Genomic DNA, 25,718 nt, shown 5'->3' with positions numbered 1-25,718 from the left:
TTCACTTATTGGTAAAATATAAGTATTGAGCCAAAGATGTAAATGACTAGGCTGTTATAAGTGGCAAGTGTCTGGCTTCAACCAGATACTCATTATGTGATCAACTGTGAAAGAAAAGAATGAATAAGTATGAAGGTTCGGAAATACACTGCTGGACACTCAGATAAGGAAGAAGGTATGTTTGACTCCTTGAGAAGGACCCTTTTCCACCTCACATACACACACATTGAACACACTTAAGTCTATTGTTAAACTTTCAGCGATTGACCTCATTATAAGTTTTCGACGACCTAATATGTACTAAAATAAAATCTAAAGGTCAGACTCTAAATCAATTATTATTAGTGACTATGTCCATCACAAATTCCTAGACGATTAAGAGATAGAAGGATCCTTAGAGTTCATCTACTTCAAAGCGATAGCTCTGCGGATGAAATAACTGGAGGCCACGAGGATGATCTTAGTTGCCTAATGCTCCACAGTTAAGCTAATGGTGGCACTGGGACCAGAACCTGGGGCTGCTCTCATTCAGTATTCTTTCTATCACTGTTATTTTTGATGCCCAGCCATCATGTTAACATCACAATTCTATCTGGCTCCTCAAAAATCACTGCAGGCATGATTCCTAATAGCCCTGGAAACTATTAGTGCATCCAGGTTTTGGGCCTGTGAATGTTTGTGATTCTTACTCCACAAAATACAGTATCAAGACTTAAATGCCAAATCAAATTAACTGATGTCACAAATGTTTTAAAATGGTTTCTCTAACCCTAGGGGAGCACAGGCTCGGTTGTGTGTTTTGTGGCTGGAGGTGATCGTTCCCCCCAAGTTGCTGCTGACAGTGTCTGCCATTGTTCTCAGGCCCATGTGTGTAGCCACAGCCACATACTCAACCTGCTACGACAGAGACAGCCTTCACTGATTTCTAATAGATGTGCGTGGCAAGCGCAGTGCCATGGACAGGGAAGAGGGACTACAAGGCAAACGTAAGAAGAGGAACAGAATCTGAGTGCTTGTCCTATTTTATCCAAACAATTGTTTCCCAAACACTACCACAGGGTTGTGTGTTTTTTTTTTTTAACATCTTTATTGGAGTGTAATTGCTTTACAATCGTGTTAGTTTCTGCTTTACAACAATGTGAATCAGCTATACATATATATATATATCCCCATATCTCCTCCCTCTTGCGTCTCCCTCCCACCCTCCCTCCCTCCCTATCCCACCCCTCTAGGTGGTCACAAAGCACCGAGCTGATCTCCCTGTACCACAGGGGTCTTGATTACAATGAACCTGAAATCTTATAAAATACGGTAAATTTTATTATTTAGCGACTTCAGGGGAAGGGGGAGCTGATAGTGCCACACTTCTTAAGGAATTACTTCTTCACTAATTCTAATTTTTTGGGTGGGAAACTTAGGTACCCAGCACAAATGGGTAAATAATTCATATAAGAAAATGTTTTCAAATAAATAAGATTTATCTCTGTGATTTTTTTAACTATATTTTAACAGAATTTAAAAAATAAATTACATATATATATTTCATTGTTTATATTCTTAAGCAGAACCTAGTAAACATAAGTAACATGTTTTACACAGAAGAAGAAGAAAAAAAAATGGTTTCTCTATTTTATCTTCCAGGTCTAAGGTTAAATATCACCTTTTCAGGGATGCCCCCTCTAGCAAGCTTATCTATGATTGCCCTGTTCTTCATAAAATTTTATAGCACATGCCATATTTTGAAATAATACATTTGTTTACTTATCATTGGTATATCTTCCCTAATAGACTGTAAATCCATGAAGGCAAGGGTCAGTTCACTACTGTTTATGTAGCACCTAGCACAGTATGTGGCATGTAGAATAAGCTCAGGTAATATTTGTTGAGTAAACAAATGAATTTATCTCTCTAACCCATGGTTGAGGCAAGCCTTATGGAAGCCTTAATTGTTCCTTTTATCCTGTCCTAAACTTGGTATCTAAGCCCAAGGATTAAAGTTCCAGGGAAGCAGATTTTAGCTCAGCAAAAGCTACCAATTAGAGAGCTTCAGAAATGGAATGAGCTATTCTGTGGGGTACTGAGCTCTTTGCCAAGAGGCTGCCAAGGTACATAGGATCCCTCTGCTTTAGATAGAAGTTCAACCTTGACAACCTCTCAGTGTCTCCTATGACTTCCAACTCTAGGTTCTGCGGTTCTTTCCAGCTGTTTGATTTTGAGTTAGGTTAAAATAAAGTGCATACAGAAACTCATTAGGAAGTAACCTAAGTCATCTAATGAGACTTAGAAAATTGATTATTCAGGCATGCATGCCTTTTTATAATTATTTGATACATATGAATCCTACTGAGTTCACCATTTGCCGTAAGTCGACATATCTGCATCTCAACGAAGACTAAAAGTAGAGTTTAAAAAAATTTGTGTAGCATTTCACAGTTTTAAACACATACACACACACACACGCACACACACTTTCATGTAATTACTATATCAAGTCTGTGAGGAAAATGATGCATGAGCTCATACAGAGTAAGTGGCTTATCCAAACTCATACTTGTGACTACTAGAACCGTCAGGTCGCGAAGTCCCAAATCAGTGATCTTCTCACTCTAACATGCCCCGTTACTTTTTGACTCCAGAATTATCCTCCCTTTAGGTTTAGCTATATATCCTCATCTTGGATGGAGAATACCTTTCTTCCAAATTTCACTGGGAAAAGGCCAAATGGAATTTAAAAACCTGTTTTTTTCTTTCATAGGTATCGAAAATCTATTTTATTGATTATCAGAGACGTTATAAATATCTAACATGAACTAACTGCAACACAACAGTGATTAGTTTAAATAATACATCTTGTTAGCTTTTATAATTAAGGATCAACAGTTATTAAATGTGATTTTTCATGTAGTCTGATGAAAAAAGATTTCAATTCACAATAGCAATTTTCTTAATTCAAGACCCAAAAAAGGAATATTTTCTTCTGTAATGTTTAGTAAAGCAATGAGAATAAGATGGGAATTTATCATAGGTTAAATGGCAAGGGAGAAAAGATCCAACAACATTTTATTTTTAGCTAGTAGTTGCTTCTCAAAGGTCACAGACGGCAGTGGTCTACTGATTAAAGACAAAGTAAAATACACAATTTCGGGACTTCCCTGGCGGTCCAGTGGTTGAGACTTTGCCTTCCAGTGCGTGGGGTACGGGTTCGATCCCTGGTCGGGGAGCTGGGATGCCACATGCCTTGCGGTCAAAGGGCCAAAGCATAAAACAGAAGCAATAGTGTAACAAATTCAATAAAGACTTTAAAAAAATGGTCCACATCAAAAAAAAAATCTTGAAAAAGTAAAATACACAATTTCATCCTGTCCTAGAGTTTGAAAGGACCTTTGAGACCATCTAGTTCAATTTCACTTTTTTCTTAATTGACACAATAGCTTTGAGATTCTATCTGCTATAAGTACCTCTTCTTGATGGAGTTCATCTTTCCATGAAATGCCTTCAACTTTCAATGAAAATCATGATCACATGTATCTTTCATGTATCTTCTGGCATGACAATTACAAATTGAAAACTTCTGCATTTCTACAGTTCAAACATGCATTCTCCTGTATGTATATTCACGTGCAGTACCTCTGGCACAGGGTGGTCTTCCTTAACCAGTCTTCAGCTACAAAAGACACGAATGAGTGAATCTTGGAAAAGGGATAACATCTTTGATATTGTCAATTCCCAAGATGCACTGCAGACAGCGTTCAAATCCCATCCCAAAACCTCCATGTGGCACAGATCCAAATCGACGGAGGTCCAGATACCTAATTTTGAAAAACAGAGAATCATTACCTGTAAATGCTTCATTTAAGATCAGATGTTATGACAGAATTTTATGTTTCAAAAGTTTTTTGCAATCATTTGTTAGCGTCACATCACTGTGGTAGACCAGTCTTTTCACAGAGAAGTTAAAGTAATTTGTCCAAGATTACCCAGACAAACAGCAGCATATCCTGTCATGCATTCATGGGCTTTGGTCACTTGATCCTTATTCTTTTAAGTTTGTTAGGTGCTTATATACAGAAAACTTGTCTCATGAGGCTACAGGAAAACTTCTCATAACTTATTTTTCTTTAAATATATTCCTCTTCTATATCTTGGTATATCTATGATAATGTTCTTTTTTTTCCTTACCAAAATCATATTGTTCAATACACAGAGAAGGGTGAAGAGTTTTGCCTGATGTATTACAAAAAGAGACCCCCTACTAGACTAGACTGTAAGCTACATCAAGGGCAGGAACTGCATCTTAGCCAACCTTTATCTCCAGTGACTGTCTGGGAATAGATGCTTACTATATGATGATTTATTGTTTGAAGGCATAAAAATATACTCTTGAGCACTGGAGTGAGGAAAAACTTTGACTTCTCTGCTTTAAGCCTAGTAGAAGATGTCCAGAGTCATTTTTCTGAAAGGCTACACAGCCTCTGAAGCCCATCCATGCACATTCTATTCCCACATAAGACTACATGCCATAAAATGGTATGTTCATGATTCAAACTCAGATTCCAATACACCAGCCTGGGATAAAGTTATTTTAGGAAAGGAAGAGAAGGAGGAAGACTCTATAACTATTTTTATTGTCATTTAATGGTGGGAATTCATGAATTATACAATATTGATTAAAATAAGTTTATAGGGCTTCCCTGGTGGCGCAGTGGTTGAGAATCTGCCTGCCAATGCAGGGGACACGGGTTCGAGCCCTGGTCTGGGAAGATCCCACATGCCATGGAGCGACTAGGCCCGTGAGCCACAATTGCTGAGCCTGTGCATCTGGAGCCTGTGCTCCGCAACATGAGAGGCCGCGATAGTGAGAGGCCCACGCACCGCGATGAAGGGTGGCCCCCACTTGCCACAACTAGAGAAAGCCCTCGCACAGAAACGAAGACCCAACACAGCCATAAATAAATAAATAAATAAAATTAAAAGCAAACAAACAAACAAACAAAAAACTGAAAGTTCTGCATCCAAGGAAACAGAGATAGTTGGTCATTCTAATAACCATGAACATCTTGGGTACCTTAGATTCTTTCAAAAAACTGTAATGAAAAGAGTGAACCCTTCCTTTAGAAAAAAAAAAAAAGTTTATAGTTTCTTGAATGATTTGTAAAATATACAAAAATACAGCAAAAAACTTAAGCACCACAGCTGGTAGTCATATGGCTCCTCAAGGATAAAGACTATAACCTTTTTCCCCACTATTAATAACAATGACTACATGTATTGGTATTTTAGGCAATTAAGATTAAGTACTTCTCTTTCCAAAATAAAACACAAATTGCAACTAGGTGAGTTACAACCAAGTGAGAGATCAGTAAGACAGGAGTTAGTATTTAAGAACTATCAGGAATAATGGAAGGAACACAGTCTTGAGTAATTGAAATGTTTGGTAGCTGAATTAACTTTAAGTTCATAAGGCATGGGGGCAGAATACACTTTGATTTAGTGAGAAAATGAGATGAAGGGCATGTCAAACCACCTGCCACAAACACCTGCAGGATCTGAGCCGGCTGCTAGAAGTCCAGTATCTAGCTTTAGCTGGCTTTAAATTTCTCATACATCGATGTCAAAACACTGGCATAAATGCCTGGAAACTGAATTCAGAAGAGGGATTCCGTCTTTAGCATTTTTCTTGCCTTTGCTTTGACAGATGGAAAAATCTACTTCTAAAAACAAGTTTTCAAAAGAATCTTTGTTTGATTGTTGTTATATGGATTCTAGGGTAGCCAGATTATAGAAGAGATGGTACAAAAATTGTGGAACTAGTTACAGATTATTTGCATGTGGCATGTAGAAACAGGAAGTGAGAAAATTCTTAGACACCTGGGGTGGCTATTCACAGTGTGGTAGAACACTAGCAGAGATCACAGACTTGAGATTTTTAAGGTCCTTTCTACCTTAAAATGCTATGATTATCATATAAAAGGAAGCAGATTCCAACTGTTAAAAAAATAAAATTCAAGTGAGTAAATTTTTAAGATCTTAATTGGCTTTATTCAGTGATTCATGAATCAGGCAGTATCCCATCTAGCAATAGAAAAGAGCTCCGAAGAGCTCTACAGAATGATTATAGGCAGAAGGGGGTAGGACAAGGAAATTACTAGCAAAGAGTGGGTGGTTTCAGGCAAGGTCGCCTTCCTTTGGGAGATGGCAGGGGTCTATCAGGCAGATTACCTCACCAGTGTTGACCAGGTAATTTTAGATTCCCTGGTTCAAGATTCCACTCCTGGGAGATGTCAAAACTATAATTAAGTTAGGTATTAAGCCTCAGTTTGGTGATGTGAGCTTAGCACAAGTGACTCCATTTTGAGCCTGCTGTCTCTTTTATTAACAAAATAATAAATATTTATATTTGGAGATGTTAGGAGTTTGAAAACTTTAGTTGGGAAAGAGTAGTATTGAAATGATTAATAAAGACCAGAAAAGGTCTAAACCAATAATTTAGATTTATATATAACTAGTTTTTATACACTATGAATATTACCTTGTAGACAGAAAGAAACTGAGGTAAAATGCATAAGCTTCACAGTCAGGCTCATCTACCTAATAGCAAGACTCAGAACAAAAGAAGGAAAGGGGGACGGAAACTAAACTAAGCTTCTACTCTGTGTAGATACTTAACCTGTACTGTTTCCTTTCATCCTAACAATAACCCTGTGAAGTAGATATTATCATTCCATTTTATGGCCAAGAAAACCAAGACTCAAGAGAGATTAAATATGCCAAAGTTCATTACTGATAAATAATGAAGCAATCTAGGGCCACTACTTGAACCTAATTTTAGGCTTTTTTGCATCTCTGAAATCTAGCTCCTTCATTACGAAAAGGCAAGTGTGTAATTTAACCTTTCCTTCTCCTGAGGACAGCAAAAGAATTAATAATATTGTTGATATTATTATACTAAGATCCTGAAAGAGTCTTATTACACAAATATAAATAAATAATTTGTATATACTGAAAAGTACTTGAAGAAAGGGTCTGCAGAAAGAACACCAGAACAACTTAGGAATGCAGACAGATGATCTTCCCTAAGCAGTTTAGATTTCTACAGTTGGTGGAGACCTCAGGGACCACTTAGCTCAAGCTCCTAATTTCACACATAGAGAAAACGAAGCATAATGGTTAGGAACAAAGTCCCAGCTCTATGCTTCTAACTGTGTGCTCCTGCTTAAGTTAGTTAACATCTCTAGGCCTCAGGCCTGGAGGGATAATAAAAAGAGAATAAGAATAGTACCTTACTAACAGGGTGTTGTGATGATTACACGAGACAATATACATCAAAATTTTAACACAGTTATCTGGCACACAATAGGTAATAAATAAATGACAGACATTATTATTACTACTTTTCAAAGACTCAAAGGGAGTAAATAATCTGAGAACCTGTTCATTGTTTTAACACTCTTCTATAGCACCCTGGAAATACAAGTGAAAACTATTTAACACTCAGACCCACAGCTAGAATAAGAGTCATCAGGGGTCACATTCTCACCATTGGTAGGCTTCTGTCAGTCCTGACCTGTAAAAGGAAAACAACAAAATTATTTCAGAGAATGGCAATAAGATAAATATACTAACCACCGAACATTTATCCTGGGTTGTGTGCATAGTGCTCTTTATAAAGAAGTACACACTAAAACCTGTGCTCTTAAATAACATGCAACACAGTTAAGAAGCTGAGCCCTTATTAGGTGGTAAGAAAGGTAAGATAACCAATAGTAAGAAAACCAGTAGTCCAAGGTATTATCAAATAATAAATGCTATAGAAGGAAAGTATGGTCCAGAGCCCAAAAGAAGGGCTTCATTTGAGATAAATTTATCATCCTGTGACATAAGAAAAGTACTATTACTACTATATAGGGTTGTTGAAAGGCACACACAGACAAGTGATGTACAGACACAATTTTCTTTCCACAATATTAAAACAATAACATAGATTCTGAGGCTGCCTTCATAATATGGCTGCAAATTGGTTTTTGCCAATTTGAGAAATGTTAATAAAACTTAAAGCTCTTAGTACTCATGAAATTTAATTTCAGCCCTTAAAAGTGTTTGGGACCACTGTGTACCTCAAAGTGATCAAGATTATGAAAAATTCAAATACACAAAAATATGAAAAACATGAACAGAAGTCACAGACAGATCTCTGAGATAGGTAAACACAGATATCCACTTCATTAGGAAAGACAAATTTGGATATTATCAGATATTAGGTAAACATTTAATGTTATGAGGAAAGGTTTCCTGAAGGAAGGAAGCAAGCAAAGAAAACAGACCAATTAATCTTTCAACAGATGAAGTTCCTTGCCATGTGTGATTTTTATTGTGCTTTAAAAAAAAAACAGAAAATCTTCAAATTCTTTCCATCTAAGGAGTTTTACCATCACTTCAATTCCACGATTTTTCCAGGACTTCTTAACACTATAGTAATACTAAGGAGTTAGTAGTCTATGTGATAAAAGAGTCCTCCCAGAACATATTTATCCCCTTTCTTCTGGACCCTAACCAAATAGAGCAGTTCAAATAATTGGGATTACAAAACCAAGTTTTACTCAACAGATTCATAGGTTCGGATCTCGGAAAATCAACAACTTTTAAAGCATTTCTCCATTAGGAAAAGAAGGCCTTACAACTGGCTAATTTAACAAACATGTCAAACAATCATGACTTTTCCAGGTTACTATGAAACTTAGTATTATCTGGAGAGAAAGATTAAGCCTTCAACATGGGAAAGTCATTTTTTAAAACAGTCTGGCACAGTAAAAGTGGAAACCATGGAAAACAGAGGTTTATAACCTTGGTTAGTTTAGGAAGTCATTGTGGTTTGTTGGCAGACCATGCACATACAGGAGTGGTAGTTCGATTAGAAACATGATTCCCTCCTCCTCATCTCCAAAACATTTTCTGGTGTTTATGGATACATTTCCCAGGTCTCAAACAGTGAGTTAAAATACAGTTATTCAAATACCTAAATCAAGATGCTTACATAGTAGAAAACCTGAGGAAGGGAAAACTGCTTATTCTAAATGCTAGCTTAGTGGATATTTTTAGTTTCTTTCTCCCTGCATCTTTATCCTTTCCCTGGTTCAGAGCCTGTCCTTATGCCCTGTAGGAGTCTGCCAATCATAATTTAGAGTTAGACACACACACACACACACACACAGAGAAAAGTGAAGAACAAACTTTAAGGGGGAAAATTTTCCTTTTCTATCATTAATTTTTTTTTTTAAATTTATTTAATTAATTAATTTATTTAGCAGTGTTGGGTCTTCGTTGCTGCGCGTGGGCTTTCTCCAGTTGCGGCGAGCAAGGGATACTCCTTGTTGTGGTGCGCAGGCTTCTCTTTGCGGTGGCTTCTCTCGTTGAGGAGCATGGGCTCTAGGTGCGTGGGCTTCAGTAGTTGTGGCACACAGGCTCTAGAGCACAGGCTCAGTAGTTGTGTCACATGGGCTTAGCTGCTCTGTGGCATGTGGGATCTTCCCGGACCAGGGCTCGAACCTGTGTCCCCTGCATTGGCAGGTGGATTCTTAACCACTGCACCACCAGGGAAACCCCTCTATCATTAACTTTTAAAAAAGCTATTTCCATAGGGAGAGATACATACAAATAGTGGCAAAAAATCATTGTGTTTCATATAATAGTTCTAGTCTTTCAGAAAGAGAAGCTCAGAGAGGTTAAGTAACAACTTGCTCAAGGTCACACAGAATCTGAGACCCAGGTCTGTCAGGAGCTACGGCCCATGCGCTATTCTCTGTTAGTCTGTCATGACTGCCTTTGAGTGCCCCATCCCCAATTTCTGAATTCTGTTTCTTCTAGGTCTCACCAATACCTGGCCAATCGCTGCTCTAAGAAATGGTACCGTTCTTCTCTGAGGCTTCCCCCAAAGAGCTCTCCAACTCCAGGAACCAGAAGATCAACAGCAGCAACCTAAAAAGGAAAAAACTCATAAACAACATTCCGTTTTCAGAGCATTCCAACAACTGTCAGCTTCTGAAGCAAGTGGAACGTTTAACATTTTGACAGCTGGCTATTTAACTGCTTACCAGAATCTTATTTATGTTACCTGTTCATGTTCCCTGTTTTAATACCAAATGTTTAATATTATCTTTAGAATACAAAATGCAGGTGGACAGTGTCCCCTCTGGCACCATTTATGCAGTATACTTAACAAAAATGTGTTTTCTGCACAAATGTGATACAAATGTTAATTATAAAAATGTGGGAAATATTAAAAATTATGAAAATATTAAAAAACACCTATTAGCATGCAGAAGCAATTACGTGTTGGCATATTTTCTTTCAGGTTTTTCTTCTTATATGCTTAAAGAGTATAGCAGAGATCAAATTACATATAAAATTTACCATTCTAATTGTCTTAGCTAATATTATACAATAAATAGTTTTCCTATGTCAGTGAAAATACTTTGCATACTTAATGTTTTAACAGCTTCACAGTTTATTGTTTAGAAGTATCATAGTTTATTTAACTGCTTTCCTTTTGTTGAACATTTAGGGGTGTGTGTGTGTGAGAGTGTGTGCGTCTTTTCTCTTATAAATAATGTGGCATTGAAGTTTTTCTTTAATTTGAAGTATGTTAGGACATGTAAAATATGTTCTGATCATTAATCAAATTAAAACAAAGAGACACCACTTTGGAGTTATCAAAATGGTGAAGATAAACAACATAAACGATATGGATTAGAGAATGCATAGACCAATACTCTCGTACATCTGATACAACCTTTCTGGTGAGCAACTTGGCAAAAGATAATCAAAGCCTTAAAAATGCAATATGCTTCGACTCAGCAATAGGAGTTCTAGGAACTAGTTCTAACAAAATCATCAGAGATGCAAAAAAAAAAAGATCAACACACAGGATGTTATTTGTATTTTCTTATTTTCTGCAATAAAGGTGTGTTACACTTTCGTAATAAAACAACAAAAAGTTTTTAATAGGGGAAAATGGTAGCTTGATGTTTTAATTTGTATTTCTTCACTTACTCGTAATATTTACTTTTTTGAGAATGTTTATTTGCTGTCTATATTATTTTGTGACTTAGCAATTCTTTTTTTGGGGTGGGGGGAACAAAGGGGGACCAGGCAGACATTTTTAGGGCCAAGAATCTGAAGGCACAAAACTCAGAAAGATTTATTTTACAAATGAAAAATTAGGAACCCATAAAACACATTTAATAACACATAAAACACTTAAGCTTTAAATGTCACATTATATTATAAACTCTTTTCTTAAACTTTGCCTTACTTTACTATTAGGCCATTCTCCTGTTTTCTGATTTCAGAATTTTTGACTGATATATAGTTTATAATTAATTAAGATTAATAAAGAATGTAATAATTTAAGAATGTGTGCCAAATGCTATATAATCCTCAGTACTATCATTAAAGAGAAAACACGAGTCATGATTTTCATCAATCAGCTGAATCAAAGTGAGAGCAAATGGAAATTTACTAATGGTTTCTACTTTTACAGAATCTCCTACCACTCAATAAGCTTGTGAGGAGTAACTGTACAAACATGCCTTTTTCACACTACCACTGCTGGTTGACTACATTTTAGTAATTCTTCTATGAACTTGGAAGACCTAAAATGAACAGGCAAGTATTTCAGAATGTGGATTTGGTGACTCAGACAGGATAGTAGGTAATGAAACACACAGCTTTGGCTAGGTAAACAAGAGAGCTTTACTAATGTGAAGAGCAAATTCTCATAGGTTATACAATTGATAGAGTTGGACTCCAATCAGGACCCTGCAGTTACCCCTTCTTTTCTCAGAGAAAGGAGAAGATCAAGGGAGTTTTTATGGCCACAGAAGGACAGGTATCATTATTTACTAGTATCCTGCTTTTAGACATGGCTAAAATATGCTAGGAGCTAAGAGACACATGATGAAAAATTTGTTCTTAACGTCAATCCAGAGTTTTAAATTTAGAGTTACAGGCAATCAGGGTTGGAAGAGAACAGACAACCAAGTGGCTCTCAGGCCTTTGCTTGAAAATATTTAAGCAAATATTTAATATAATTACACTAATTGTTTACTAACATTTAATGTACTATATTAATATTAATAAACTTAACAAATATTTAATAAAAATATTTAAGGGAACCAATACGCCTGAAATACAGCATTCCATCCTTGTGTAGCTCTGTCAGAAAGGACAGGTATATTCAAAATCTATCATTTCAAAGTTTTTGAAGTAAGGGCAACTCCAAGGTACAAAGGTGTACAGAGATTGATTCCGGTACTGCAAGTACATGCAAAGCTTTAAGAGCCAGAACTAAAAAAGTCCACTGCCTCAAAAGAAAACAAAATGCTGAGGAATCAGCTATTATGGAAGAATAAGAAGTAGGTAGTCCAGCAGAGGCTGGTGGTCAGTGATAAGGAATTGAGGCAAGCCTTGATGCATCAAACAAGAGATCCATTTCTTGCTTGGTCCTGCTGCTAACACAGCTAAAACAAGCAAAAACCCTTTTCGGATCTTAGCATTTTTTGCAGGTCTAAATTATGTCAACTTTGGACCTTAGGTTTTTTTAATGCTATTTTTAGAGGAGTGTAAGACTCATATTTATCTTTGATTACAAACCTCCTTTGTATTAATATTTGATTTCCCTCTATCTCCCAACAGTTATACTCCCCTAGTTATGACAACCAAAAAAGTCTCCGGACATTGCTGAATGTCTCCTGGGTGGGGGTAAGGGGAACAAAATAAGCCCTGATTGAGAAACACTGCTTTACATCAATGAATTGGCTTTTTAAAACCTATGCTGCATGTCCATCCTGGCTTGAAACGATAAAAAAGCCTCTTTCTGAGGTACTGCTGATCTTGTGGCCGATGGGAAAAAAGAGCACGATGAGAATGTAGTAAAAGCGTTTGTCCAGAAGTAATGTATGTAGGTCATGTTTGCTCCCAATTCTTTGGCCAATGTAAGCCACATGCAAGTCACGAAGCTCATGTCAGTGGGGCAGGGAAGTAAATACCCCTGCCCCCGCCTCCCGAGGGCGGAGCGGCAACCATTTATGTATAATAAAACAATTTACCTGGTAGCTTTTCCCCCCACCTACTTGGGCTCTTCCACTTCCACTTTCCCAACCAATTTCTCATTGTTAATTAGAATTCAGGTCAGAATAACAGTTCCCCTATTTCCTTCCTCTGTACTCTGGGAAAGGAACTTATCAGTAGGAAAGAACTTACCAAATAGTCTATTTTAGTTGAATAAAAAGTTTAGAAGACCAAGTCCCATATCACTACTAATTTTGTGACATGCAGAAGGAAGACATCCTCATCTATGTCCTTTCTTTGTCTGGATGGTCTGAAAATTCACACTCTCAGGCAGGAGAATTTCCTGTATGTCTTCTTGACATGGAGAGTAAAGTTGCTTCCCCTCCTAGGAGCTGTGTACCTTTTAAGTAAGGCATTCCTCTTAATGCCTCATCAATGTTCCATGACTACAGGGTACTATTTCTTTTTCATCAAGGACAGATTTATCTCTTGGTGAAGAAAGGCCCACAAAGGCCTTCTTCTCCTCTCTTCCTACATATAACCTTCTTCTCTTTTCTGTTACTTTAGGTTTCCCTTCAACAATATCAGATCTGTTTACATCCTGCTTTCCTTTTATAATGAGATCTTCCAATCCACCTAGAGATTCTGCACATTTTCTGAGAACCTATAGTATAGTAAAGTATTCCTCAAATATAAATAATGACATTTACATTAGTAGACACAGAGCAGCACTTTCTTCTGATATGATATAAAAAAATACTGCATTCCCTAAAGATCACTATAACAATCCCCTCAATTTCCACACTTCTTAGTTAAGGCTGAGATTCCAGATAGGATTCTTCTATCTGTGTCTCCACCTGGTAACTACTTGGCTAATTACTACAGAAACTGCCTGTTTCTCCAGGGCTCTAGGGGAGGTAAAAGGCACATACAGATATAATACAAATCATGACATAGGGGTGAACAAAGTACAAAATGTGGAGCGACTCACACAAATTTCTTAAGAAGTAATGAGAAAAACTTGGTTGTGTGTTTGCCAAGTGACGGGTGGTAAGGCAGTTAGAGTGCAAAAGGTTGAAAACAAGCAAGTTGCCCAGATCATTAGCAGGTGATTAGTTTGCCAGGATGGGCTGGCAGGTCTGTGGTTTACAGGAGTCTAAAGCTAGCTTAAAGAGCCAGGGGCTGAGCAATCCCGCCCTTGATGAGGAAGTGAGAATCCACAGGCTGCACAGGGAAATGTCCTCTTAATTCAAAGCTGACCAAATTTCACCTAAAATCTCCACTGTGTTCCTGTGCATCTTTGGGAGACTTGAAATAAATAGAAGGACTTCAGTTCTGCTGTCCTCTCACTCTCCTACACAGTTCTCAATGAAGGCTACAAATATATATATATATATATATATATATATATATATATATATATATTTTTTTTTTTTTTTTTTTTTTTTAAGGCTACAAATATTTTTACTACACCCTTTGCTAACTTCTTTAGTCTTAAAACTTATTCCACTTTGGGCACATCTTCTAGGCCAGAATGCTGTCTGGCACATCTTCCTCCACTGTGTATGAGTTTTGATTTTGCTTAAGTCACACAGCTACAGCAGCATGCTGCCTAGAAATAGTGTGTGTTGGTATTTAAGCTGAACAGCCCTGGTCTCTATTTATGACACTCTCTTTTGACTCCTACTTTTTGATTCCAATCAGTGTACTGAAAAGAAAACTCAGCCCTTGAATTAAAAAATGAACAGGCTAGATAGGAACAAGGCCTTTAATATATAACCTCTTCTATGCTAACTTCAAAGAGAGGGGAAAGAAGTTTAATGTCCCATCTTCTGCTACCTCTCTTCCTACCTATTTTTAAATATTGATGAAAACCAGAAACCGAATACTTTCCTATTCAGTTTCTCACAGGTGCTACCACCAATGGAGCAATATTATGTACTATTATCAAAGGAAGAAGACTGTTCCACAAATCACAGGAAATAAATTTGTGGTTTAAGCCTCTATGAACTTTTGCTCTAACTGCTGATACAGATAGTATCTGGCCCCTAAAAACAATGAGGTGCAGCTGGGAAAGAGAGCCTTCCAGATGTGACAGTGTGAAGATGCAGATGGGCTACATGTAGCGAGGAATGAAAATGGCCTTTGGATAGTAAAATGGCTAGTCTGGGAACATTTTAGATGGACTGAAATGCATACTTTCTACTTCGACATAAATTCCCAGGATAGTCATTAGTCCTAGATATGGGCAAAATTGGAAACTCCCTTCATCACTATTTCTGTTGGTTTGAGGCTCAAGTTATTTTGATGCAGGTCGGTTAATTAGCCCCAAGCTCAGGGAAATTCATTAGATACCCCTTGGTTGAGTACTCTTCCTTCCAAGTTGACTTCGCAATATGTACTTTATTGAGTGCCCACTAATGCTTTAATTTTTATGATTTACTAAGTAATACTGATAAAATTTTAAAAATTAGAACATTACCCGGTGATCTTGGCATCCTATCAGCGACTGTTGGGCAGTCACTTTTCCTAATCACACATGGCTTCTCTGTGAAGCCAATACCCTAACTGAATATTTGCCACCTGCCTTTGGAGGACTTATGCAGGACCCAAATTCAGGGGCATGTGGCATTTTGCATGTTTGCTTAGATTCATTTTATTTAGGCCCATGATCTGTCCCCTTCAAATGATCAAATATGTTTGGTAATTTACAAGTTATTCTTATATATCCAAATGAGCAAAGACTTAGGCTACCTGAGATCAGAGAATTTTAGAGCTGGTTAGTACACTGTAGGTCATTTAATCCAATTCTCTGATTTTATGGAAGGAGAAATTGAGGCTCAGAGATTGGAGAAACTTGCCTAAGGCCATAAAAATAACTAGTAAGAGAGGTGGCTTTCAAACCCGGCACTAGTAACTTCTTAGTCCAGTGTACTTTTCACTATTACATACTGCACACCATTATTAATATAATTATTTTTTGGAGGGGGTGAGGGAAAGAAAGAAAGAAAAAGAAACTATAGCTGTAAAAATATACCATATTACTATTCATTACCTCTGGCCAAATGTTACAAGCATAGGTTACACATTCCCCTATACTTCTCTCTTGATTTCCTAAAGAAGGCAACTCTGAAACACACCTGTTTTAATTTTTTTAGATTGAATTGCACCCTTTGCAGAAACTCTTGCAACCCTACTCATAACCTGTTATTGCAGCCCTACTAAAAGAAACACAGAATTTAGTTAGCTGACCCAAAGCCTGTTCATTCACCACTGGAAAAAATAAAGTAGGGATGGAAGCAGACACTTTATATTAATATAGGTGGGTTGAAAAGAAATCTAGGTTGCTAATGAATCAATGTTGTATATAGTTTAAGTAAATTATATTTTAATAATTTAGCTCTCAGAAGCTATAAGCTATAGCACTGCATAAATTACAAAAGTACACTAAAGTTTATTATAATGCCTTCAGGTTTCAGGCTGTGAGACCACATTATTAGAGAGACTTGGGACTTCCCTGGTGGTGCAGTGGTTAAGAATCCGTCTGCCAATGCAGGGGACACGGGTTCGAGCCCTGGTCCAGGAAGATCCCACATGCCACGGAGCAACTAAGCCCATGCGCCACAACTACTGAGCCTGCGCTCTAGAGCCCGTGAGCCACAACTACTGAGCCCGTGTGCCGCAACGACTGAAGCCTGCGCGCCTAGAGCCTGTGCTCCACAACAAGAGAAGCCACCGCAATGAGAAGCCCGCGCACCGCAACAAAGAGTAGCCCCCGCTCGCCGCAACTAGAGGAAGCCCGCGCGCAGCAACGAAGGCCCAACGCAGCCAAAAATAAATAAATAAATAAATAAAATAAATTAAAAAAAAGTAGAGAGACTCGTCATAATGAAGGCCTCCCGGTACTTCTGAAGGTACCATCTGTGACTGTGGTCTACGAGAGAACTGCCTTTTAAGGAATCTTACGTAATGGCACGTTATGATGTGGCATCCCCCACCCTAACACACACACATTTTAATGTTACTGGGCTTTAACACAATAAAGATTTATAAAATTTAGAAGGAAAGGGGACTTCACACTTATTGACTACCTACCACCCCAAACACTAGGCTGTGTACTTTTCATATATTATTAACTATGGGTTAATTCAATCCCCATAATCCTGGAAAATATTATCATCTCATTTTTATAGATGGGAAAATAAGACTCAAAGAAATTAGGTGGTTTATCTAAGATCACATAGTTTATAACACAAAGACCTGAGACCTGAAACCAAGAGTGCCTGATTCTAAAGCCCCTGGACTTTCCTATATGCCATGTTGCCATCACTCAAAAAAATTTGAGTAAAAGCTGCTCTTTAGCTTCCCAGGAACTTCCTTAGTAAATCACGTCACTTTCTCACTACTTCTCCACTATGTGTCTAAAACTGTGTTGGGCTCGATTCATCCACTCACCTACACATCACCAAATAGATATCAGGTGCCTGCTATGTCCCAGGCATTATGCTAGGCACTAGGATACACTGATAAGTGAAAAAAAGGTCCTCAAGACTATTCGGGGTCTTTTCTGTTTCCATACAAACTGTGAAATTTTTTATTCTAGTTCTGTGAAAAATGCCAGTGGTAGTTTGATAGGGATTGCATTGAATCTGTAGATTGCTTTGGGTATTATAGTCATTTTCACAATGTTGATTCTTCTAATCCAAGAACATGGTATATCTTTCCATCTGTTTGCATCATCTTTAATTTCTTTCATCAGTGCCTTATAGTTTTCTGCATACAGGTCTTTTGTCTCCCTAGGTAGGTTTATTCCTAGGGATTTTATTCTTTTTGTTGCAATGGTAAATGGGAGTGTTTCCTTAATTTCTCTTTCAGATTTTTCCATCATTAGTGTATAGGAATACAAGAGACTTCTGTGCATTAATTTTGTATCCTGCTACTTTACCAAATTCATTGATTAGCTCTAGTAGTTTTCTGGTAGAGTCTTTAGGATTCTCTATGTACAGTATCATGTCATCTGCAAACAGTGACAGCTTTACTTCTTCTTTTCCGATTTGGATTCCTTTTATTTCTTTTCTTCTCTGATTGCTGTGGCTAAAACTTCCAAAACTATGTTGAATAATAGTGGTGAGAGTGGGCAACCTTGTCTTGTTCCTGATCTTAGTGGAAATGGTCTCAGTTTTTCACCACTGAGGACGATGTTTGTTGTGGGTTTGTCATATATGGCCTTTATTATGTTGAGGTAAGTTCCCTCTATGCCTACTTTCTGGAGGGTTTTTATCATACATGGGTGTTGAATTTTGTCGAAAGCTTTCTCTGCATCTATTGAGATGATCATATGGTTTTTCTCCTTCAGTTTGTTAATATGGTGTATCACATTGATTGATTTGCGTATATTGAAGAATCCTTGCATTCCTGGGATAAACCCCACTTGATCATGGTGTATGATCCTTTTAATGTGCTGTTGGATTCTGTTTGCTAGTATTTTGTTGAGGATTTTTGCATCTATGTTCATCAGTGATATTGGCCTGTAGTTTTCTTTCTTTGTGACATCTTTGTCTGGTTTTGGTATCAGGGTGATGGTGGTCTTGTAGAATGAGTTGGGGAGTGTTCCTCCCTCTGCTATATTGTGGAAGAGTTTGAGAAGGATAGGTGTTAGCTCTTCTCTAAATGTTTGATAGAATTCGCCTGTGAAGCCATCTGGTCCTGGGCTTTTGTTTGTTGGAAGATTTTTAATCACAGTTTCAATTTCATTACTTGTGATTGGTCTGTTCATATTTTCTAGTTCTTCCTGGTTCAGCCTCGGAAGGTTGTGTGTTTCTAAGAATATGTCCAGTTCTTCCAGGTTGTCCATTTTATTGGCATAGAGTTGCCCGTAGTAATCTCTCATGATCCTTTGTATTTCTGCAGTGTCAGTTGTTACTTCTCCTTTTTCATTTCTAATTCTATTGATTTGAGTCTTCTCCCTTTTTTTCTTGATGAGTCTGGCTAATGGGTTATCAATTTTGTTTATATTCTCAAAGAACCAGCTTTTAGTTTTATTGATCTTTGCTATTGTTTCCTTCATTTCTTTTTCATTTATTTCTGATCTGATCTTTATGATTTCTTTCCTTCTGCTAACTTTGGGGTTTTTTTGTTCTTCTTTCTCTAATTGCTTTAGGTGCAAGGTTAGGTTGTTTATTTGAGATGTTTCCTGTTTCTTAAGGTAGGATTGTATTGCTATAAACTTCCCTCTTAGAACTGCTTTAAGCAGAGTATTTTTAAGAAGTGCAAAACTGAATGACTGAAAGGTGTTCTACTTCGGGAAGTTATGAGAGGAATACATGGTGTGTGTGTGCTGGGGAAGGGAGGTGAAGTGGGATAGGGTGGAGTGATAAAAAAGCCAAGAGATACAGACACAGGCCTCTATTTTGTGATGTAGGCTCAATACTGAATTATCTAAGATTGGATAATCTACGCCCTAGTCACTCTCATTTTTTTGCTGCTAACCTGTGGGCCTATTCATTTCTCATAATCGATTATACCAGAGGGTTGGTAGGGAAAAGAGGAAGTAAGAATCATAAATCAATTGTGTTGCTCATTGGTTTTGGATAATGCTGGTGTGAAAGGTGGGGATGCGTAGAATCGGTGGCTAAAATGTAATTTTATATCTGTGATTTTGAGGCAGAGTGATAGAGTGGAAGAGAACACAGACTTCAGAGCCAGAGGGAATCAGGTTCGAATATGAACTCTGTCACTTACCAGCCATGTAGCCTTGGGAAATTAATTGGTCTCTTTGCACCCCAGTTTTCTACATGTAAAATGGGAGAAACAATGAGTTTCTTGTCAAGGCTGTTTTGCGACTTAGAGATGAGATGAGAGTGTTTACCTCATACTAACTGGCGGCTAATATTGTTGTTGTTGTTGTTTTTGTTGTTTTTCGGCCGTGCCGTGTGGCATGTGGGATCTTAGTTTCCTGACCTGGGGTTGAACCCGTGCTCCCTGCAGTGGAAGCGTGGACTCTAAACCACTGGACCACCAGGGAAGTCCCCTAATATTGTTTTGGTAACACTGTAATCTGAGAGAAGACAGGAAATACATTCAAAGAGATAACCTTACATACTAAGACGAGGTCATTTAATTTACTGGTAGGTCCTGATCTACATTTTCCTACTGGTGTTTATCTAGAGGCAAGTGAAAAGTACAAGATGGCAAAGTTTAGGTTTGTGAACTTTTTTGAGATAAACATAATATATTTGTCTCAGACTTTTACCATTAATGATATTGAATATATAACTATTTAATACATATTTAAAGAGTCAAATATATTCTTATTTTATATTACTGCCAATTTTGTGAAGGAGAGAAGAGATAAAAAAGAAAAAAAGGAAAAAAGAAACAAGAAGAATAAAAACCAACTGTAGTTGAGGGGTAAAGAAAGAACAGAGGACAAGAAAGGCTAAAGAGAGCGAGCAGACAGACAGACAGACAGACAGACAGAGACAAGACAGGTAGAGAGAGAAGAGACGGTTGGAAGAGGACTGACCAAGTGGAGAATCCGCCCAGACCTCTTCAATCCCTCCATAACCTTCCCCTCACTACTTCTATTTGATAGCCAAAGTACTCTAGGCTGCCTGATGTTCCAAGCTAGCTCTTCCCTTGCCCGATCATGCCACTACTATTATCTCTTGCCCAACATCTCCCCCCCACTGCAGTCTCTTAATCAGTATTTGATAGGAGACCGGGCACATTGCTATACAGCGCTCTAGGACTCTCAGTAATTTAAAAAAAACAAAACAAAACACACCTCCATTTGCATCTGCTTAACTGAGAAGGACACCCTACGATAGAAACGAGGGAGTATGCTTATAGAACACTGGGATCTTCTTTGGGAACACATTTTTAGAGGTGCCTTTGAGAAATGTTATCATTTTAAGATATATAAAGAGTGAATGATTAATTTAAGAAAATATACCAAAAGATAAATGAAATTAAATCAAGGGAAAAACCGCAGACTCTGAGATGACTAACCCCAATTTATTTAATGTCTTTTCTTACTGTGTGCTGAGGGCTGTCTTCATTATCCCTCATGTAGAAGGGCTTGAGTGCTAATGGATAATTAATGACAAAGACTGGTATGTCGCCACAGTGCTTCACCAGGTACTTTTCATGTTCAGTGTGTAGATCAGCACCCCACTGTAATGAGAAAAAAGAAATTACCAAAGGAGAAGACAGAGCTGAAATATACAATGCAGGACCTAAAAATAACCTGTATCAGTGCCAAGGGCTTCTTCTCCCTGAGGATCAGGGATGTGTGGAGCTGTCTTCTGAGGTTACACAGATAAATAAACTATAGAGAGATGTGTTAACAAGAGCATCCAAAGGCCTGGAATGATGAAAGCTGAAATTAGTAAACACTATGCTTTCTGTGCCCCATCTCAGGGAGCAGCATTTAGCAGATAAATAGCATCTGTAGGAAAACACAGTATACTTTCCATGGTGTATAAAAGCTGATTCAGAATCATAATTTTTATTAATATTGCCAAGAGCTTCTTCTACAGTTACTGTCCCTAAGTTTCAGGAAATTAAACGATGAACGATAATATTCCTAATATAGAGTCTATCTCTGGCTAGGTGGCTTCTCCCAGTGACTTTTTTCTTTTTTTGATAAGAGTCAACTAATATATCAGATGCTCTCTGATGAATATTTAATAACACTGTTCATCTATTTATTCAGCAAATACTAATGTGCCTATTAAACCCCAAGTACCATGCTAGGTACTGGAAACTGGTAAGAAAAACAAAATCCCTGAGTTCATGAAGCTTCCAGGATGGGAGACAAACATTAAACAAAAAATTATACAAAGAAGTCAGTTGATTATAAATATAACAAGCACAGGGCACTCGTAACTTAAAGAGAGCATCTGACTTAACTGGGAATGGAGCTGGTGTAAGGAATAGTTTGAAGACAAAGGTATTACATTCTTAACATTATCTTACTATTCCCGCTTGTCTGGCAATATCTTAATTATAGGAAAGAAGCACTGGCATAGGAACGAGGAGACTTGCTTCTAACATTATGTGCATGTCCACTGATAAATCACGTGGCTTTTCCAGACCTATATCCTTACCCATAAAATAAAGGAGTTCTGGGAAAAAACAAAAACACACAAAACTCAGTGTTTTTCAAAGTGGATCACAAATCAGAAGCCTCTATAAAGTTCAACGGAAAAAGAAACCTGTTTAATGTGTTGCCTAAACTTACTTGATCACATAACCTCTTCTGTCTGTCAACTGTTAACATCATTCAGAATATACTTTGGGAAACACTGAACTAGTTGATTTCCATACTGATATTCTATGATTACCATTCTTTCTAAGGAATTTCATCTTCCTAAACTTGGGAAACTTCTTTATAACCCTTTTGTCACTGCTATTCCAAATGATATGATTCTACTTCAAAATTATTTTTCATTCTAAATATTTCAACGAGGTTAGGCAAACATCAAAAAAAGCCGATGTACAGATATGCAAATGCTACACACTGCTAGTAAGAGAAATAAGGTTATTTTAAAGGATTCTTAATGAAATCAGATAAATATGAGAAACATATTTTCATACATACATACATATATATATATAAATACTACCTCTGGAGTGAAGGTGAAGTTCTGGGATGCCTGCTTTAAGATCTCCACTGCCTCAGTATAAGAAATGCTGGAGAGAAACAGGGTAAAAGCAGAGAAAGGTTAATACAACGGGCTGTTGTTAACTAGTGCATCTGAAAACTGTGAAAGGCCTATTCTCATACAGTCTTTGAGATCATATATGAGTATCAAATGATTGTAAAAATGATTATTGAGTAATCAGGAATTAAGGTTGACCTATGAGAGTCTGATCAGCATGAAGAGAAATGGCCATTCAATAATCCCACTCCTGATCCACTTGCAGTGTACACAGAGAAGCTAGTCACTTAAGCAAATAAAGATTTTCTCTGAATTCATGTTATGCTAATGCCCTAGAAGGTGTGAAATACTGAGGCTAAAAGAGCAAAACTCTCTCCCTAAAGCTGCCATTCATTTATCCAACATACACTGAGCACTTACTATGTGCTAGGTATCATTCTAGGCACTGGAGATACAGTAAATAAAAACAAAGCCCCTGCCTTGTTGTCTGTGTGTGTGTGTGTGTGTGTACATGCACAATGCCCCTGCCTTGTGTGTGTGTGTGTGTGTGTGTGTGTACATGCACAATGGGGGTAAGAAAGATAAACAAATAAACAGAAATAAGCCAGGGAGCTATTGGTGCTGTGAAGAAAAACAAGGCAAGATAAAAAGACAGAGGGTATTTGGGGGTGCTGTTTTAGATAAGATGGTCAAGAAAGGCCTTACTGAACTGGTGATATTTGAACAGAAACCTGCCTGAAGTCAGGAAATGAGCCATATAAATACCTAAGGGAAAGTATTCCAGGTAAACGGAACAGTGAGTACAAAAGCCTGAAGTGAGGAACAGTTTGGCTCATTCAAGGAACAAAAAATTCAGTGTGACTGGAGCATATTGAACAAGGAGAAGAATGCCAGGAAATCAGATTGGAAAGGTAGTCAGAGGTCAGATCCTATGAACTCTTTCAGGCCATCGTAAGGCTTTTGTAATATATTCTAGTACTGTACGACTGTTTAGGAAAAATATCATTTTTGGTTACGTCAGTAAGAAACCATCATGCCTAAAACAAGCCAAACCAAGAATTTGTTTTAACAGTTTGGATAGGTGATATATGCACATAGTTTAAAAAAAAAAATCAAGGTGAATAAAAGAGTATACATCTTCCTTCCATCCCTGTCCCATAGCTACCTAGTTCCTCTCCTCACACACAATTACTGTTATTGGTTTCTTGTGTATCCTTCGAGGGTTTTATGCATCTATAAGCAAATATTAATACTCAATCTCCCCTTTTTTACAGATGGCAGCCATAGCATACATATCATACACACTCTTTTATACCTTTCCTTACTCAATAATATACGTTGCAGATCTTTACATACCAGTATATGAAGAACTTCTTCACTTTTTGAGCTATTACATAACGTTCCACTTTGTGGATGTATCCTAATTAGTTTAACCAGTCATCTATTGATGGATATTTCAGCTGTTTCCAATCTTTTGCTATTATAAATCATGACTACATATACCTAATTTATGCTCATACTGATTTTGCACATGGGAAAAATGGAATTGTTGGATTCAAGAGTATTTGCATTTGCAGTTTTCATAATTTTGAAAGACACTGCCAAAGATATCGTTTCCCTTTTACAGGGTTATTCCAATTTATGCCCACCAATAGTATATGAAAATGTTAGTTTCTCTATGTTCTCTGCAACAGTATTCTGCATGATTAAAAACAAAAATCTACAAACTTTCTGAAGGACTCTGAGTTAAAAAATAACCTAAGAAACTTATTCTCTGAAGCAAAAATGAAGTTTACATCTATACTAACTAACTGGAAAGAGTTGTGTCAGAGTACAAATAAAGCCCCCAAAGCTATGTTTTGAGTGATAGGTTTTTTAGAAGATGGAAATTCTATTCAAACTAAAATCTAGTATTAAATAACAGATAATTTCTAAGGTAAGAATGGTGTTGGTGTTGATAGTAGTAATAATTTTTAAATGAGCATTTTACAGAAGGGAAACTGAAGCTTAGAGAGGATCAATAACTTGCCAAAAATCACTCATGTAAGTAAGAAGTAAACCTTGATGTGCTGACTCCAAAGTCTAAGCTTTTAACTGCTGAGATAATGCCTAAACCACTTGGAGTTTCATATGTTCTATCAAAATAAAAGATAATGGGCTCTGGGTTCTCCCTTTGACTCTACCACTTAGTAACTATGTAAATCACTTCACCTCAATGAAAGCATTTTATAAATTTTTGTATTTTATACAAAACTCTAAAAATACAAACATTAAAAAATTAAGTATTTGTACTTATAAAATAAGGAGACTGGGCTATATTAAGCTCTTGTCTGCTTAGAAATTCTATTGTTCTATTCCATCAATTCCTTGATATGATCTACTCATTATACTGAGAAATATAAGAGCAGTAAAAATGGGAAGCACTAGAATTTTGTGCCATTGATACGTTACAGTTACATTATTAAGAAAAAAAGGACTCTCATGTCTAAATATCTCTTGTTATTCTAGATGTTCTGCCCCATGCTCCTCCCATACCTTAAGTTGAGGCAGAACTTTCAAGTTCAAATTACATTTCTGACACTGGATATCCTTAATGGCCTTCATCAACTCTCTACTAACTTTTCTTGGTATGTACAGGGAATAATATTTCTTCTCCTTCCCAGAAACTATTTCCAAAGTGCTTTGAGGAAAGAAGACATTGTGATATTGCGTGATACAATATCAAACTACCTTCATATTTCAAATTTTTTGTTGTTGAATGAAGAAAATTATTCTGAAACTGTTGGAGTACAACTGCTAAGTTAGAGAGATTATTATTAGCATTCTTTGCCTCAAATTCACACAAATAAATGAAAAGCAAATAAAAAGGTAAGTACTCTATATTTTTAAAGCCTTAATACTATAAAGAAAATGTAAAATAAGTGTGTTCTATTTCTGCTTGATAAAGGCTAAATTCAAAGACTACACAAGTCCTTTAAATAATATACT

The 25,718-nt window shown here is 37.1% G+C and overlaps 1 protein-coding gene across 5 annotated transcripts in view; it reads right to left on the bottom strand.

The window, feature by feature from the left end:
- Positions 1 to 1,224: 1,224 nt before the first annotated feature.
- The window catches only part of NARS2 (asparaginyl-tRNA synthetase 2, mitochondrial), a 137,975-nt gene continuing 113,481 nt past the window's right edge, over positions 1,225 to 25,718 (bottom strand). For 4 of the 5 annotated variants that reach the window (XM_061202800.1, XM_061202802.1, XM_061202803.1 and 1 more), the window contains 5 exons: positions 22,695 to 22,761; positions 21,103 to 21,240; positions 9,875 to 9,972; positions 7,538 to 7,564; positions 1,225 to 3,809 (listed from right to left, as the gene is read on the bottom strand). In XM_061202800.1, the coding sequence (XP_061058783.1) occupies positions 3,665 to 3,809; positions 7,538 to 7,564; positions 9,875 to 9,972; positions 21,103 to 21,240; positions 22,695 to 22,761 (475 nt within the window). In that variant the 3' untranslated portion in view covers positions 1,225 to 3,664. The remainder of the gene's footprint in view (positions 3,810 to 7,537; positions 7,565 to 9,874; positions 9,973 to 21,102; positions 21,241 to 22,694; positions 22,762 to 25,718) is intronic. The other variant, XM_061202805.1, reaches the window with a different exon arrangement.

Source organism: Eubalaena glacialis, chromosome 10 (genome assembly GCF_028564815.1).
Source record: "Eubalaena glacialis isolate mEubGla1 chromosome 10, mEubGla1.1.hap2.+ XY, whole genome shotgun sequence".
NCBI classification, from domain to species: domain Eukaryota; kingdom Metazoa; phylum Chordata; class Mammalia; order Artiodactyla; family Balaenidae; genus Eubalaena; species Eubalaena glacialis.
Note: the sequence above shows the minus strand (reverse complement) of the source record. Positions and strands in the feature narration are given on the sequence as shown.